Source organism: Canis aureus, chromosome 11 (assembly GCF_053574225.1).
Source record: "Canis aureus isolate CA01 chromosome 11, VMU_Caureus_v.1.0, whole genome shotgun sequence".
Lineage (NCBI taxonomy): Eukaryota > Metazoa > Chordata > Mammalia > Carnivora > Canidae > Canis > Canis aureus.
The window spans coordinates 47,487,536-47,504,818 of record NC_135621.1 but is presented as its reverse complement, the minus strand read 5'-3'; the positions used below and the strand labels follow the sequence as shown (position 1 = coordinate 47,504,818).

Here is a 17,283-nt window from a genome sequence, read left to right as displayed (position 1 = left end):
CAACAACATGGATGGATCTAGAGGATATAATGCTAAATGAAATAAGTTGGGCTGAGAAAGATAAATACCACATGATTTCAATTATCTACGGAACGTGAGAAACAAAACAAAGAAAAAAAGAAACAAACAAAAAACTCCAGACTCTTAAATACAGAGAAAAAAACTGGCAGTGGCCAGATGGGAAGTGGGTGTGTAGAGATGGGTGAAATAAAGGAGATTTTCTTGAAGAGCACAGAGAAATGTAAAGAGTTGTTGAAACATCATTTTGTACACCTGTAACTAATATAACACTGTATGTTAATCATACTTGAATTAAAAAAAAAAAACAACTATTGAGACTTAAATGGTGGCCCCACATATGGTCTGTCCTGAAATAGGTCCCATGTGTACTTGTAAAGAATGTGTATGCTGTTACTGCATTTCCTTTTCTTTGTATTTTTAAAGTTAGTTTCTTCATTGTTACTCTAGAGATTATAATTTATATCTTACATTTTTAACAAACTAGTTTGAATACCAACTTGGCTTCAATAGTGTATTTACATCTGTCATTTTGGTATTTGTTTTCTATATGGCTTATAGCTTTTTTTTTTTTTTTTTGTCCATTTCATTCTTTACTGTCATTTTTGTGTTTAGCTGATTTTTATAGCAAAATATTTAGATTCTTTTTGTGTATTTTCTATAGTTATTTTCTTCATAGTTCCCATGGGAACCCAACATCTTAGAGTTGTAACACTCTACAATATACAGAAACTTTACTTCTTTCTAGACTCATCCCTACACCTTTCAGTTATCAATGTCAGAAAATTTCATCTCTATGTAGTGTGTATCCAAAACACAAATAATTCTTTTAAATATAGTAGTCTTTAAACTATGTAGAAAATAAAATGTGGAATTACAAACCAAAGTTAACAAAAACCCTAGTTTTTAGACTATTAATTGCTTTTTAAAAATGCATTAGTCTCTTATACCATGTGGAAAACAAAAAGGGGAGTTGCAAACCACTTATAATAATACCAACCAACTTTTATAATTGCCCACATACTAACTTTTACTGTGATCTTTGTTTCTTCATATGGCTTTGAGTTGTTGTCTAGTATTGTTTCATTTTAACCTGCAGGACTCCCTTTAGCATCTCTTGTAAGGCATGTCTAATAGTAGTAAACCTCCTCAGCTTTTGCTTATCTGGGAATGTCTTCGCTTCTCCCTCACTTTTAAAGTACAGTTTTGTCTGATCTAGGATTCTTGGTTGATAGTTTTTGTTAGTGCACTAAATATATCAACTCACTGCTTTCTGGCCTCCAAAGTCTGTGATAAGAAATCTAATAATTTTAATAATTTTATTGTTTTAGCTTTTAAGACCATCTTTCAAAAGTTTGATTATATCTTAGTGCAGATCTCTGATGCTTATATTCATGGTTTTTGTTAAATCTGTGATATTTTCAGTCATTATTTCTTTGAACACTCTACTCTGCCTCTTTCTCTTTTTTCCTTCCGGGACTCCCACAATGCCTATGTAGGTCTGAACCCCTCCAGTGAATTTTTCATTCCAGTTATTGTACTTTGAGATTTAGATTTTTTTTAAAAAATATATTTTCAAAAAAATTTTTTAAGATTTATTTATTTATTCATGATAGATGTAGATAGAGGAAGAGAGGCATAGGCACAGGAGGAGAGAGAAGCAGGCTCCATGCCGGGAGCCTGACGTGGGACTCGATCCCGGGACTCCAGGTTCATGCCCTGGGCCAAAGGCAGGTGCCAAACCGCTGAGCCACCCAGGGTTCCCCTAGATTTTAGATTTTCTTTTTCAAGGCTTCTTTTATCCCTCAGCTCCACTGAAGAGTAATTGCAAAATAAAAACTGTATTTATTTGAAGTATACAATGCGATGTATTCCTAAAGAGTATATATTGTGAAATGATCACCGCAACAAATGAGCTAATTAACATATTCATTACTTCAGTTACCTTTCTTGGGAGCAAAAACGGTTAAGATTTACTGTTAGCAAATATCAAGTATACAACACAGTATTATTAACTATGTTCACTCTACTGTACATTAAACCTCCAAAAATTCTTCATCTTACAAAACTGAAATACTATATATACCCTTTGGCCAACTATCATGACCCCATTTCCCATACCCTACCCCTTCCCATTTCCCATACCCTGTAGGGTATGTAGAATGTAGGGTATGTAGAATGTAGTAGAATGGTCTGACATCATTCTACTCTCTGCTTCTTTGAACTTAACATTTTTAGATTTCACATATAAGTGAAATTATACAGTATTTGTCTTTCACATAGTATCAAGTCCTCCAGGTTAATCCATGTTTTTGAAAATGGTGGTGGTCTCTTTCTTTGATATAATCAATCACCTTCCTTGTCTCTTGTGACAGTTTCTGGCTCAGGGTCTATTTTGTTTGATATAATACCCACTCCTGCCTCTTCTAGTTACTGTTTGCATGGAATATCTATTCTCAAGCCTTTCAGCATATGTGTGTCCTTAAAGCTAAAGGAAGTCTCCTATAGGCAGATTATGGTTGGGTATTGTTTTTTAAAAGTCCATTCAGCCACTCTATGCCTTTTGATTGGAGAATTTAATCCATTTACATTTAAAGTAATTATTAATAAGTGAGGACTCACTATTCCTATTTTGTTAATTTTTCTGATTGTTCTGTAGTCCCTTTTTCCTCTCGACACTCCCCCGTAATCTGATGATTTTTCTCTTGTAGTGGTACACTTCGATAACTTTCTATTTCTAAAACACAAGGTTTTTCATTTGTGCTCAACTATGCGGCTTGTATAAAACACATTATAGTTACAACATTTTATTTTAAGCCAGTAACAACTGAGCTTCACGAAAATCACTTTTACTTCTTCTTCATTCTATGTGATTGATGTTACAATTTGCATCATTTATATTATGTATCCATTAACAAATTATTTCAGTTATAGTTATTTTTCATACTTTTGTGTTTCATTTATGTTAGAGTTAAAAGCTTATACATTTACATATTTTCATGTTGCTAACTGGTATCTTTTCATTTTAGCTTGTAGAACTACTGTAGCTTTTTTTTTTTTTTTTTTTTTTTTGGTGAGGCAGGTCTAGTGGTGAGGAGTTTCAGCTTTTGTTTGCTGAGAAAATGTTTATTTCTCCTTCATTTCTGAAGGACAGCTTTGCTGGAAATAGTATCCCTGTCCGTTTTCTTGCTTTAGCACTTTGAATACATCATCACATTCTTGACCTGGAAGGTTTCTGCTAAGAAATTAGTTGACTGTCTTATCAGGGCTCCCTAGTGACATGTGCCCTTCTCTCTTGTTTATTCCTAGCTGTCCTAGAAGATTAGGCTCCATAGCTCAGCACTTGGTATGAGTTGAGACAAAAACTGGCCCCATGGAGGGTGCCCTAAGAAGTCAAGAGGATAGAAGAACACTCCAATCTCACTTTCCTATTGTGAAAGAAGTCACTGACTGAGGTGATCTCCTTGGCACTGAGCTAAGATGGTTTGGTGGAAGAACTAATGCAGGTGAAGTGAAATTGCTTTTCTTACCAGTATTAATCTGACTGCTCTCAGTTTGTGCTCTTCCGGGATACCTATACTTCATAGGTGAATTTTGAATTTCTCTCAAGGTATTTTGGTACCAATATTATTGCTATGTCAGTGTTTCTATGGAGGTATGAGACTCCAGGGCTCCTTACTCTGCCATCTTGATGATGTCACTTTTTTTTTCCTTTTTCTTTTAAAAATTTTTAAAATTTAAATTAACATACAGTGTATTATTAGTTTCAGAGATAGAGTTCAATGATTTATCAGTCTTATATAATACCCAGTGCTCATTACATTATGTGCCCTCCTTAATGTCCATCATCTGGTAACCCCATCCTCCCCCCTTCCCTCCAGCAACCCTCAGTTTGTTTTTTATGATTAAGAGTCTCTTACAGTTTGCCTCCCTTGGTTTCATCTTGTTTTATTTTTCCCTCTCTTCCCCTATGATCCTCTGTTTTGTTTCTTAAATTCCACATATGAGTGAGATCATATGGTAATTGTCTTTCTGAGTGACTTATTTCGCTTAGCATAATACCCTCTAGTTTCATCCATGTCATTGCAAATGGCAAGATTTTGGGGGTGGGGGGGTGGGGGTTGATGGCTGAGTAGTATTCCATTGTGTGTGTGTGTGTGTGTGTGTGTGTGTGTGTGTGTACACATACCACATCTTTATTCATCTGTTGATGGACACCTAGGCTCTTTCCATAGTTTGGCTATTGTGGACATTGCTGCTATAAATATTGGGGTGCAGAATTCCTTTCAGGTGACTACATTTGTATCTTTGGGGTAAATACCTAGTAGTACAATTGCTGGGTTGTAGGGTAGCTCTATTTTCAACTTTGAAGGAATCTGCATACTGATGTCACTCTTTTTTGAAAAGAAACTCTTTTCTTTCTTTTGTTTCTTTTTTGTTTTTTTTTTCTTTTCTATCTTTTCACAGATATTTCCATTTTGTTTACACATCATTTTTCTGACTTTCTCTACACATTTTCCTTTAGCTTTTTGAGTATCTTTAAGAAAACTGTTATAAAGACTTTGTCTAGTATATCTGCCACTAGGACTTTTTCAGAGACAACTTCTGTTGATTTTTTTTCTCCCCATGAATGAGCTCCATTTCTTTGTACCATTGTTCTTTTTTTCTGTTGAAAACTGCACATGTGGGACACCTGGGTGGCTCAGCAGTTAAATGCCTTCCTTCATCCCAGGGTGTGATCCTGGAGTCTCATGATCGAGTCCCACATCGGGCTCCCTGCGTGGAGCCTGCTTCTCTCTCTGCCTATGTTTCTACCCCTGCCCCCTCTCACTGTTTCATGAATAAATAAATAAAATCTTTAAAAAAAAAATAGAAAACTGCACATGTAAATCTAATAATGTAGTAATTGGACATCAGATTCTTCCCCTTTCATAGGGTTTGCTTTTCTTGTTTTTATTGCTTTTGCTTTTTTGATTATTGTAGGCTCCATCTATGCCAAACTTAAGCTCTTCTAGTCTTCCATGAGCCTGAGGCTTTCCCCGAACATTTGTAGTAATTTTCTAATTTCCCCCATATATGCAATTGTTTTTGAATGTCCTACTCATTAATGTCTGGCTCCCAAAAGGGAAAAAAGAGAAAAAGAAGGGGGGGGGTTGTTAGCCTTTTAAATTTTCTGGGTTACTTCAGGTGGAGAACTTTTAATAATGGGTGGAGCTGCAACAATGGCTACCTTCTTTGTCTATACCTTTGAGAGATCAGAAGTAGCGATCAGGGCATGGATCCCCAGTATTTCAAGGATAAACTCCTTTTTTGCTCACCATGGCTCCTGTAAGCTATGTACAAGCTGTTCAGTGCACATGTGCACAGCTACCTGCTACAGGACTAGAGGGTGGGAGTGGGTAGTTCCTTCTGTACTAAGAACTGAAATGAGTAAAATTTACTTCAATTTACTCCTAAGCCTTCCCCTGAAGTTGTAAGCTTTCAAAGACATCAGATAAATATTACCAATACACTGCTGTCTACATGGGGAAAGGATTCCGGCTGCTTCCTACTTCACTATCTTCCCAGAATCTTACACCTGGCACCAGTTTTTGGCAAATATAAGTTTTGTGACTATTTCTTATACACAGTCGGCTTTCATAGTAAAATGACAGGACTTGAGTAGTTGGGACACAGACCATTTCACATACAAACTAAAAAGTATTTAATACTTGCCCTTTACATAAAGTCTGGCAACTTCCAGTTTAGAAGAGCAACAAGAGTAATGTTTTTTTTTTTTTTAATTTAAATCCCTACATATGAAAATCTTTGACCTAAAAATCTAAGAAAACCAACCTGACATGACATGTCTTCTGATAAAAAACAATAAAAAATATACAATACTACTGGTATATTGTAACAGAATTCTGATGCTAACCACCTCAAGTTAGCATTAGAATCTACAGGTTAAAGGGCACAGTCCCTAACAAGACAGTCTGCACTTCATACACCAACCACAAGTTAGACAGTCTAAGCCATGTGCACTCTGACCACTGACTACAAATCTGGGGGGTTTCCATTATTCCTCCCCCTCAAGCTCAGAACTCAGAACTATTCTCGAATTAGTTTTCTTCTAAAGAAATACATATGGTGAGGTCTTGGGAGGCCCCCAAACAGAATTTCCATGCCCTCTCTCCATGGAATCAGAGTATGTCACTCTCCTGGAACATAAGTGTGCTTACTAACCAGGAAGCTCTATACAGCTTCAGTGTCAGAGTTTTTATTGGAGATTCATTTCAAAGGTATGATTTATTAAATCACTGGCTACCTATGTGATTGAACTCAATTTCTAGCCCACTTCTCCTTCTTGGAGGCAGTTGGGATGGTTCAAAGTCCAAACCCTCTAAACACATTATTGGTTTTTTTGATGACCAGCCCCCACCTTGAAGCATTAACTCAGGTATGATACAAGGGCTCATGGTAACAAAAACTTATTACTAAAGATGTTCCAAGATCTAAAGTTTCCCTAAAGGTAGAAAAATCTATATTCTTTGTCATACAAAAAAACTACCTTGAAATATTCTTGCCAAAAAAAGAAAATTTAATCTAAATCTGATATTCTGTATTTAGCTAACACTTGATAGAAAATCCACGAGAGAGGTATGTTAAATTACACCAAGAAGATGGTATTAGGTCAGCCTAGGTTGTAGGAAATCCTACAGACAAATGATCCAGTTTCTTCAACAACAAAAAATGGCATGGGGAAGTGGGTTAAAAGATACTTAAAATATATATTAAAAAAAAAAAGATATATATTAACCAAATGCAATGTATAGACCTTGCTTGGATCTTGATTTAAATAAACCAAATGTGAAAAAGAATTTTGAAATGGTGGAAGAAAACTGATACAGATCAACCAGGTATTAGGTGATATTAAGTGTTCTGGTTATCTAGTGCTGCATAATAAATTCAAAGTTTAACAGCTTAAAACAGCATTTTATTATTATCCTTCATGTTCTTTTGGGCTGACTAGACTCAGTTGGTTAGATCTCACTTGATATTTCTCAAACGGCTGCAGCCAGATGTGAGTTGTGGCTGATTCATCTGAAGGCTTAAAAGTGCTGCTCATCTACAGTGGCAGGAAAGTGATGATGCTTGGTAGGTGGGCACTTGGCTGGGACCACTGACTGCAGGACCAAATGGGGGCTCTTTATGTGGCTTAGGATCCTCATATCATGCCAACTGGGTCCCAAAAGAAATGTCCCAATTTCTAGAGGTCCAAGAGACCCAGGTAAAAGCTGCCAAGCTTCCTATGACCTAGTATTAATAATACTAGAATACCATCATGTTCTATTCATCAAGATACTATTATTATTGCTATATATAGTATACATTTAGTTATCCACATTTTTATTTTTTTAAAGATTTATTAATTTTAGGGCAGCCCTGGTGGCTCAATGGTTTAGCGCCATCTTCAGCCTGGGGTGTGATCCTGGAGACCAGGGATCGAGTCCCATGTCGGGCTCCTGGCATGGAGCCTGTTTCTCCCTCTGCCTGTGTCTCTGCCTCTCTCTTCTCTCTCTCTCTGTCATGAATAAATAAATCTTTTTAAAAAATTTATTTTAGAGAGAGAGAAGGAGAGCATGTGCACACATCTGTGGGGGCAGAGGAAGGGAGGGGGAGAAGAGAGAAAGAATATCCAGCAGACTCCCCACTGAGAGAGGAACCTGCCTCAGGACTCAATCCCACAACCCCAAGATTATGACCTGAACTGAAATCAAGAGTCGGGTGCTTAAATCAAGTCAGCTACCCAGGTGCCCTTACATATTTTTGATTTTAATGCTCTTTATCCTTTGCATTTTTGAGCTTCTGAGATCATTTACCTTCAGCCTGAAAAGTATTCTCCATTATTTCCTTTGGTGCAAATCTTCTGGTGATAAATTTTCTATGTTCCTATTTGAAAAAAATTTTTTTTTTACACATAAAGGATATAAGGATATTTTCACTGTGTATAGAATTCTAGTTTTAATTTGTTTTCAGTAAATTTTATTATTTTTTGCCTCCTATTGTTTCAGTTTATAGGTCAGCTGTGAGCTAATTCTAGCCTTCTTTGAAGGTCTTCTCTTTTGTCTCTGGTTGTGTTTTGTGTGTTTTTTTTTTTAATATTTTATTTATTTATTCATGAGAGACAGAGAGAGAGAGAGAGAGAAGCAGAGACACAGAGGGAGAAGCAGGCTCCATGCAGGGAGCCTGACGTAGGACTTGATCCCGAGTCTCCAGGATCATGCCCTGGGCTGAGAAGGCAGCGCTAAACCACTGAGCCACCCAGGATTATTATTTTAGATAATAATACAGATCTTTACATTTTACAGTGTATCTGTTTGCCTTTGATTATCAATAGTTTTAATATATACTGCTCAAATCTCCCTAAGAGGAAGGACTTGCCATCTAGCTATGAAAAAATGGTGCTAGCTATCAGCCCCTGACTATAGTAACTTTGGGATCAACTGTAGTAACTGAGATAAGTCCAAGTTATTTCTGAGCAACTCCCAGCCAATGAATGGGCCCAGCAGGTGTAGTAGGGCCTGACAACCTCTGTCCAATGTGGGATACTTCCAAAAAGCAGTCTTTGTTCAGAGTTCTCCACTGAGTTGGTCAAGATTCTGTATCACTGTCTGAAGCTCTTCCTACCCAATCCTGTTTCCTCCCCCTTACTTTTCACAGGCAGTAGCCCTCCAATAAATCTCTAGTACTCCTTTAACTTTGTCTCAGGATCTTGCTGAGAACCCCAACATATGATAAAGGAGATCTATGCGGAGGGTGGAGAAAAACTATAATAAACAAGACACTTAACAGTGAAACGCTGAAGCTTTTATCTCTGAGATGAGGTATCAAAGTAGGGTCAAAGACACCTACTAAATACCACGTATATTCAACATCATACTGGTTGTAGCCAATAAAGTAAAGAAAAAGAATTAAAAACTAAAAGGATTGGAAAGTGAGAAACACATTATAAACCTCAGATTACAGTAGTTTATGGATCTAATCCAGAGCATCTAACTAGTTATTAGAATCAATAAGCAATTTAGCTAGTTTGCAGAGTAATAGTCAATATATAAAAAAAACCTGCATTTTTACATTTTACATTAAGTCATATGAATTACCACTTTTATAGATCAGAAGAGGTAACAGAGAGCCCAGAAACACACACATACATGGATACTTATGAATAAAGTGTCACTGAAGAACACTGGGGAAAGAAAATATTGGGGAACAGTCAATAAAGTGTACTGGGACAAGTGAATATGTATATGAGAAATAAAACCATGACCTCATACCAATAACAAAATCAATTTGTTAGAATTACAGCTATAATTGTGAAAGGCAAAACAATAAACTTCTATATTTTAGATAATAATACAGGAGAATATCTTTATGACCTTGGATAAGAAAATATTTCTTTAGCAGTTCACAAAAAGTGTAAGCTATAATGGAAAAAAAGCTTAAACTACACTAAAATTAAAATTAATTAAAAGATTTCTGTTCATTGAAGTCACCATTATGTGTGGAAAGGGTAATCCACCAAGTAGAAAAGATATTTCTAATAGGGCACCTGGGTGGCTCTGTTGAGCATCTGCCTTTGGCTCAAGTCATGATCGCGGGTCCTGGGATTGAGTCCCACATCGGCCTCCCCGCAGGTAGCCTCCTTCTCCCTCTGCCTATGTCTCTGCCTTTCTCTCTGTCTCTCATGAATAAATAAAATCTTTAAAAAAAAAGATTAAAAAAAGATATTTCTAATATATATGTATATGTATGTGTGTGTGTGTGTGTATATATATCACACCAGAATCGTATCCGGATTTATAAAAAAAAAAAACCTCCTATCAAACAAGAGGGGGAAAGACATGCAATCCAAAAGCTAAATAGGGCAAAAGATTTGACTGAGATTTCACAAAAGATATCCAAATGGTAAAATAAACATAAAAAGTTGCTCCACCTTATTAAGAATCAGAAAAATGCAAATTAAAACTGCAGTAAGATACCATGACCTACACTTCAGAATGTTAAAAAAAAAAAAAAAACCAAAACATATGAAGTATTGCAGAGCAATTCCTGATGATGGGACTGTAAACTGGAACAAGTACTCTGGAAAACCATATGGCATTATGTATGAAAATAGAAGGTTCAAAACCTATGTCCCAGCAGTTGCACTTAACTCTACCAGAAATACGTATGTTCACCAAAAAGATAGCAATTACTTATAACAGCCAAAATTGGAAACAAATGAAATGTCCAACAGCAGAAATGATATACAAATTGGGGCATGTTCATATAATGCAATACTATTCAGCAAGGAAAATGAATAACCGCAGTTACACTCAACAGCACAGAGAATCTTAGAAACGTAACACTAAGAAAAAGCTGGAAAAAATAATACAAATTGTATGAACTTCAAAAAACAGATGATACTATAGTGTTTAGTTTTTTAAAGATTTTATTTATTTATTCATGAGAGACACAGAGAGAAGGCAGAGACACAGGCAGAGGAAGAAGTAGGCTCCATGCAGAGAGCCCGATGTGGGACTCAATTCCAGAACTCTGGGATCATGCCCTGAGCTGAAGGCAGATGCTTACCTGCTGAGCCACCCAAGCACCTTAATACTACAGTGTTCAGAGACACATGCTCCGAAGGTAAGACTTCTAGGGAAAGAAATTATCATAAATTTCAGGACTATGGCCAACTTTTGGAGATAGTGACTGGGAGAGAGTTTCAGGGGGGAACTTAGGAGAGTGTTGGCATGTTTTTAGTTTTTAACTGGGGTAGTAGTTGTTTATAGGTATTTGCTTTGCAAAACCCCCCCACATTTTATGCATGTACGTATGAATTATATCTCACAATAAACACCTTAATTAAAGAAAAAGAAATAAAATTCTTAGACATCTTTACATTCCTTAGAAGACAACTCAATAATATAGGATCCCTAACTGAATAGTTAGAACCATTTATAGAATGAACCTGATTCATCTTACAGAATGCAGAGCTTCCAATGGCTTCAACTTCAAGCCATTTAGTTACAGAAACTAAAAAAACTTGTCTAGGAGCTCAAGTTATTCCCAGTAGCCTCTTTATAATTCCTGTTAAGTTTTACAATGGCTATCTTTAAAAATTAGTACCTTTTAAATGTAAGCTGGGTAGCTCCGTGGTTGAGCATCAGCCTTTGGCTCAGGTCATGATCCCCCAGTCCTGGGATCCAGTCCCGCATAGGCTCCCCACAGGGAGCCTGATTCAACTTCTGCCTAGGTCTCTGCCTCTCTTTCTCTCTGCATCTCTCATGAATAAATAAATACAATCTTTAAAAAAAAAAACAACAACAAAAAAAAACAAATATAAGCTCACCCAAGAACAAGAGAATTACTAGACAACCAAACATGTTTGCTTGCTTATTCGGTTGAGTGTTTTGGTGTGTTGCAAATGACTGTCTAGTTAAGGAAGGCCTCTGCAGTCCTTTCCCCACCAACCTAACACAGAATAGAAGGCAAACTTTCCACAATCTTTTCCTCAACCTTCCTTTGAGAGGACTGAGAAAAGTTATTTCTGTAATATGAACTTTGGCTTACTAACATAGTCCTGCAGCTAAAATATTGGGGGCACAAGAGAAGTGGAACCTGTTATCTCTCATGTGTATGAAAAGATCTCTTAGACCTGAACTGTCTTCTAAGCACAACAATTAGGAATTTATCTCATTCCTCTAAGGCAACCTTGTTACTTCAGGTAACAAAGCCGTGGAAAATATAAAGTGTTAGAGCTCTGGAATCAAAACTGCTTCTTATTCTTCTCGTACCCCTTTTAGTACTGAAATTTGAGGCCAATTAATGAACTAGTTGAGACTCCAACAAATACTTTAAAAACACCAGTTCTAGCTATTCTTGCCTTATGTAGCTGAAAGCCAGGTAATGAGTACACATAATAGATGCCTGCAAGTTATGAGAACAACCAATGAGCATACAATGAGCACTCAAGAAAAAAAATTTTGTTTCTTGACCAAAATGAGAAAACAAAATTATGTGGTTCCATAGTTATGAGTTTTAAAAAACAAAGCTATGCATACATGTATTTTTCAACTCATGAACATTACGGAACTTGCCTTCTAACATCTTTAAATTCTATTTATTGTTCTGGTAGAATAGTGAAGGAAGGAAGAAGGAAAAAAGGAAGGGAGGTAGGGACAAAGGTAAGGGGAAGGAAGGAAGGGCAGGCAGGCATTTGGAATGGAGGAAGATAGAAAAAGGAAAACACAAAGTCTTTTCCTTAGGCTTTATCTTTATTTGTTTATAAGAAAGTTAGATTAGGAAACAGGTAAAGGCTTTTAAGAGTATCTTTTATTATTCAATCTTATAATCTATCAAAGGAATGGGTCAAGAAGAGCCAACCACTCAGATCAGTTAGGACTGGAATGATGGTTTGAGATACTTCTTGACCTGCACCTCCTATGGTAATGAGTCTTCTGTTGAGAAGCAGAATCCTCAGTGTCTGTGTTCCTCTTAGGAATTGTTTCATCTTTCTATAGTCTATATACCAAATTTTAGTAGCCTTGCCAAACAGGAATGGCAACAGCCAAAGCACCAACTACAGAAAACATGAGCTAAGAGGATTACTGTGAGTTCTAATCATAACCTAGTAGGATTAGATTACCTAGTGGTAACCTAGGCAATACACTGGGAGGAACTGCACATGCATGGTGCTGTGGAAAGAGCTTTGAAAGCAGAAAAGTCTGGGTACTTACTAGATGTTGGATTGCTGCTCTAGTAAGTGAAGATTGAGCAAATTATTTAATTTTTATGAGCCTCATTTTATCTTTAAAAAACAAGGAAGGTAAATCCAAAGTTTCTAACAAAATTTTTATGAGTTTTGGCAATTTTTATAGACTTATCATCAATTAATTTTCAGAGCTTAGAAAGTTACTATGAGCCAAGTTGCATGAATGTAACATAAAATTCAGGATTTGGGAAGCAATGCTCTCAGGCAAAATTCTCATTTTACATAATGCAACACAGGCTGTTGCTTTGACTCTCTCCCTGACTTAGTTCTAATTTAATTTGAAAAAAATTTGATATATATTCTGCCATAGGAATGCTACATGTACACACTTCTGTTCTAATCATATCATAAGAAATCCAGGAGTTGTTTAAGAAATAGTTTAACCTACTGGCAAATTATCATTAGAAAGAATGACATTATGTCAACATCAAAATTGTTATTTCTAGGACATGTTCTTCAGTATTAAAATGAACTTACACATATCTATTTAAAAGGATCTTATATTCTGCTACTTGAGGATAAATACACTATATATAGCATCTTGACATTAGACATTCTGCTGGAATCTTAGTGAGGTTTCAGTGTGGCTGAGATAACCAACTGGTACCACCTGTCCTCAACATTGTTCCTGTCTAAAATTACCTTTGCCAGAGAACTCTGAGGTCTTAACCAAGGTGTCAATCAAGCTCTTGTCCAAGCATTTCAGCAAACTCAAAGAGGATGAGCAAGTCACATCCCCGTCAAACTCTTCCACATCCAAGTCTATTTAGACAGGGACTCACAACCTCCCCCAATAAAAACACAAATCAAGCTCCAGAATTTTCAAAATGAATTACCACTTGCAACCTAGATGTCTAGTTCTTAAAAGACATGGATCCTTCTTCAATCAATAAAGAAAGGAGAATTTTCCAGAAATTCAGTCCTGATTTGCCTGTTATCCAGATCCTGCAAACCACCTAAAGGGAGATATTTAAAATAGTCATTCCTATCGGTTCTCTAAGTTCTCACCTTGCAACAGATTTAAAAACTAGAAAAAAGACACTAAGCTCATTTTCTAGTAAGGTAGCTTTATAAAATTTGAGATTATATATCTTTAGTTTTTATTCAGTTTTTCAATATAAAAGGCTGTACAAAGACTTTTCTGCAAGTATCATGCAGACACTGCCTGCTGTGTTTCTCAACATCTCTTACGTAAAGGTATGAATAATATGCTTATTTAAAAATTTGGAAGCAGGGAAAAAGTTATCATTCAGAACACTTACTTGCTTTATTGTCAGAGAAAAAGAACCTTAAAACCCATCACTTTTTTCTTGTTCTCTTTATTTGGTTTATTGTCTGAAATCTAAATTTATGATAAAACGCAAACAGAAATTTTATTTCAGGTCTCTAGCACAATTATTTTTTTTCTATTGCCTTAATCTAACTTTTAGTTTCCTTTCATTATTATAAGTTACAAGGAATATTTCTTCACAGCAATTTAAGTAATGTATTTAATTATAATTAAATAAATACACACATTATAGGCAGCATCACATATGAGAAAGACAATCATACCTGGAGTGAGAAAACAATAATTCTAATACCGGCCCCATTACCACAAAGTCATGGAATCTTTTGCACTTTCTTAAACTAAACCTTGGGAAGATTGTAAGTTATGCTACCAAACAGATGGTACTTGAAAGCATATGTTATAATTACAAAAGTGGTAAATACTATAAAACAAGCACAGAATATGATACAGGTTGGAAGAAGGAAAACATCTCAGCCATAAAAAATCAGAGGAGTGGTTAAGATGCTTTTCCTCTCTCTTTCAGCTCTGAAATTCTAGAACTGATTTTTAGCTAAGAAGATTAAAATAGGCTTCATGGGGTATCTGTGCTAGGTCTGAAAGGAAGGACACGAGATTCCAATTTTATGTATATTTAAAAATATGGCTTAGAATGGCAAGTGGAAAGATGATATAGATGTACATCTACAGAACTTATACTCTAGAGAAGTCTTCCTCCAGATAAATATTCTGAGGTCCAACATCTGAACAGAGTGTTTCACTCACTGGCTCCACACTCAAAGAGCTAACCACTAATTCCACTGTTCCTGATCTGATTCTCCTCACCTAAACACCTAACACCCCTCCAAGAAATACTGAATTTAAAAGATAATTCCTATAGCTAAGGAGATTTTTATTATTACTAATGACTCAGCTGACCTGTCTGCATATAAAGCTCATAAAATATATTTCACAGGAACCAGTTACATTTTTTAAAGATAAATAACAATCGGATATTATTCAAGGTTTGACACTAAGATAATTTTTCAACTTAAAATAAAATTACCTGTAGTAACCCTCCATCATCAAAACGTAGCACTTCTATTATGCTCTCCGACTGAATAAATGCTGTGAAGAAAACAAAACATACTATCACTTTATGGAAACATAAATTTGATTTAAATAAATATTTTACCTTAAATTTAACAAATACAATTATATATTTTTAAAAACATACTGCTTGATGGTTAAAGAGAAAAATACAATCTTTCAAGATTTTGGCAACTATGAAATGCTTTCAAATAAAACAATGCAATCCAATTAGAAAGCAGTTGTAACAACCTATAGGCTGTGTAAGCCACCTGCATAATATATTCCTGCTATACTGCCAGAAAGTACAAAATAGTCAAATTTAGATGCAGCTGATTATTTTCACCCACAGATAACTGAAAATATCACAAGCACATGGAAAAGATTATTAGAGGATTCCATTACCAAAAAAAAAATGATAAACCAAAATTCTCTATCATCTGCTCTTTTATAGCAATGACAGGACTTGGAATCAACAGTCAAAAGAGCCTTGGAGGGAGAATGGGCAAGGAAAATGGCAAGAGGAGATTATTCCATTCCAAAAACCGGCACACAATGCAAAGACAAGATATTTCTAAAGTTCACATACTTTTAGCACATGATCTGGCGGTTGTGCTCACAGGTATTTACCCAACGGATTTGAAAACTTATGCCCACACAAAAATCTGCACTTCATTCTGTATAAGCAGCTCCATTCATAATTCCCCAAAATGGGACACAATCAAGACGATGTTCCTCAATAGGTGAGTAGATAGATAAACTATAGTATATCTATACAACAGTATTATTCAGCAATAAAAAATAAAAAGCTCCATACTGTTTGATTCTAAGTATATGACATTCTGGAAAAGGTTCTACTACAGAAACGGTTAAAAGACGAGAGGTTGCTTGAAGTTTTGGAAGAGTAATGAGGATGTGAGTAAGTGAAGCAAAGGAAATTTTGCAGAGCAGTAAAACTATTCTGTATGACGCTGGAATGGTAGCGTGTATACAGCACTATGCATTCATCGAAACAGAACTTTAGAGTGACCCTAATGTATGCAATTTAAAAATCCTTTAGGAGATCAAGGGATCCTAGGATGAAATGACAAAATAATTTAACTATATTACAAATCTATGAAACCACCTTACTGAAGTGGAGGGTAGAGAAAGGTGCTGACATAAGTAAAGTGAAAGCGAGTAGAAACTGTAAGACTAAAGGTAAAAGACTTAAAAAAAAAAAAAAAGAAAGAAAGAAAGAAAAAGAAATTGTACATAAGCACTATACCCCAATTATTTCCCATGGGAGCTTGGATTAACAATTCTAATGTCACTATACATGTACACTGGAACTGAACAATTAAATACAAGGAGAGTGAAAGTCAGACTTCTCATTACTGGAGTAAGAGTTTACACAAAAGCAAGGGGAAGAAGCTATAATGATTCATATGATAATGAACCAAGTTGGCAACATCAGTATGAACTTATACTTAGTTTAATATACAGTTATGTACAGAAATATTTATAAATATGTGTATATGCAGGGGTTAGTATACATATACATACTTTCTTGCTTAGTCAGTTGAAAGGGCCTAGGAGCAATGATACCCCAATAGCATAATGTAGACCTAATGCATGGATCTTGGGTTCTAATACCATTCTCCAATAAAAGGAACCAGGGCTTCTTAGAGAAATGGCTCAATCTAGGACCAGGGCAGGATATATATATCACAAAATTGGAGTGCCTTATGGTCCCAGAAAGTAAGCAAGTGCTAAGCATCAACCCCCCCCCCCCCAAAAAAAAATCCTGTACTGATGAGAGTCTGTCAAAGGGATGTCAGAAATTAACAGAAAGAGTTTGCATATGGCCAAACCTGGAACTTGAGCAATACAATAGTGTTAGATTACAACCCAAAATAGAAGATTAATAGACATGGGTCCATACTGACATAAATAAATGATTGAATAAATGAATAAATGGGGTAGAAGATACAGAACTCCCAGGCAGAACCCTAAATAATTTATGTATCTAGAAGATGGAGCATAACTTCTCATCCATTAACAAATATGGGATGCACACAGGGACTTCCTTCCAAAAAAAAAAACAATATGAAAAGGAGGGGGAAAAAGT

General features: G+C 35.8%; 1 protein-coding gene across 1 annotated transcript in view; it reads right to left on the bottom strand.

Moving 5' to 3' along the window:
• Positions 1–17,283, bottom strand: part of TMEM131 (transmembrane protein 131) — a 228,288-nt gene that overhangs the window by 152,028 nt on the left and 58,977 nt on the right. The window contains exon 2 of the mRNA XM_077915121.1: positions 15,151–15,212. Coding sequence (XP_077771247.1) covers positions 15,151–15,212 — 62 coding nt within the window. The remainder of the gene's footprint in view (positions 1–15,150; positions 15,213–17,283) is intronic.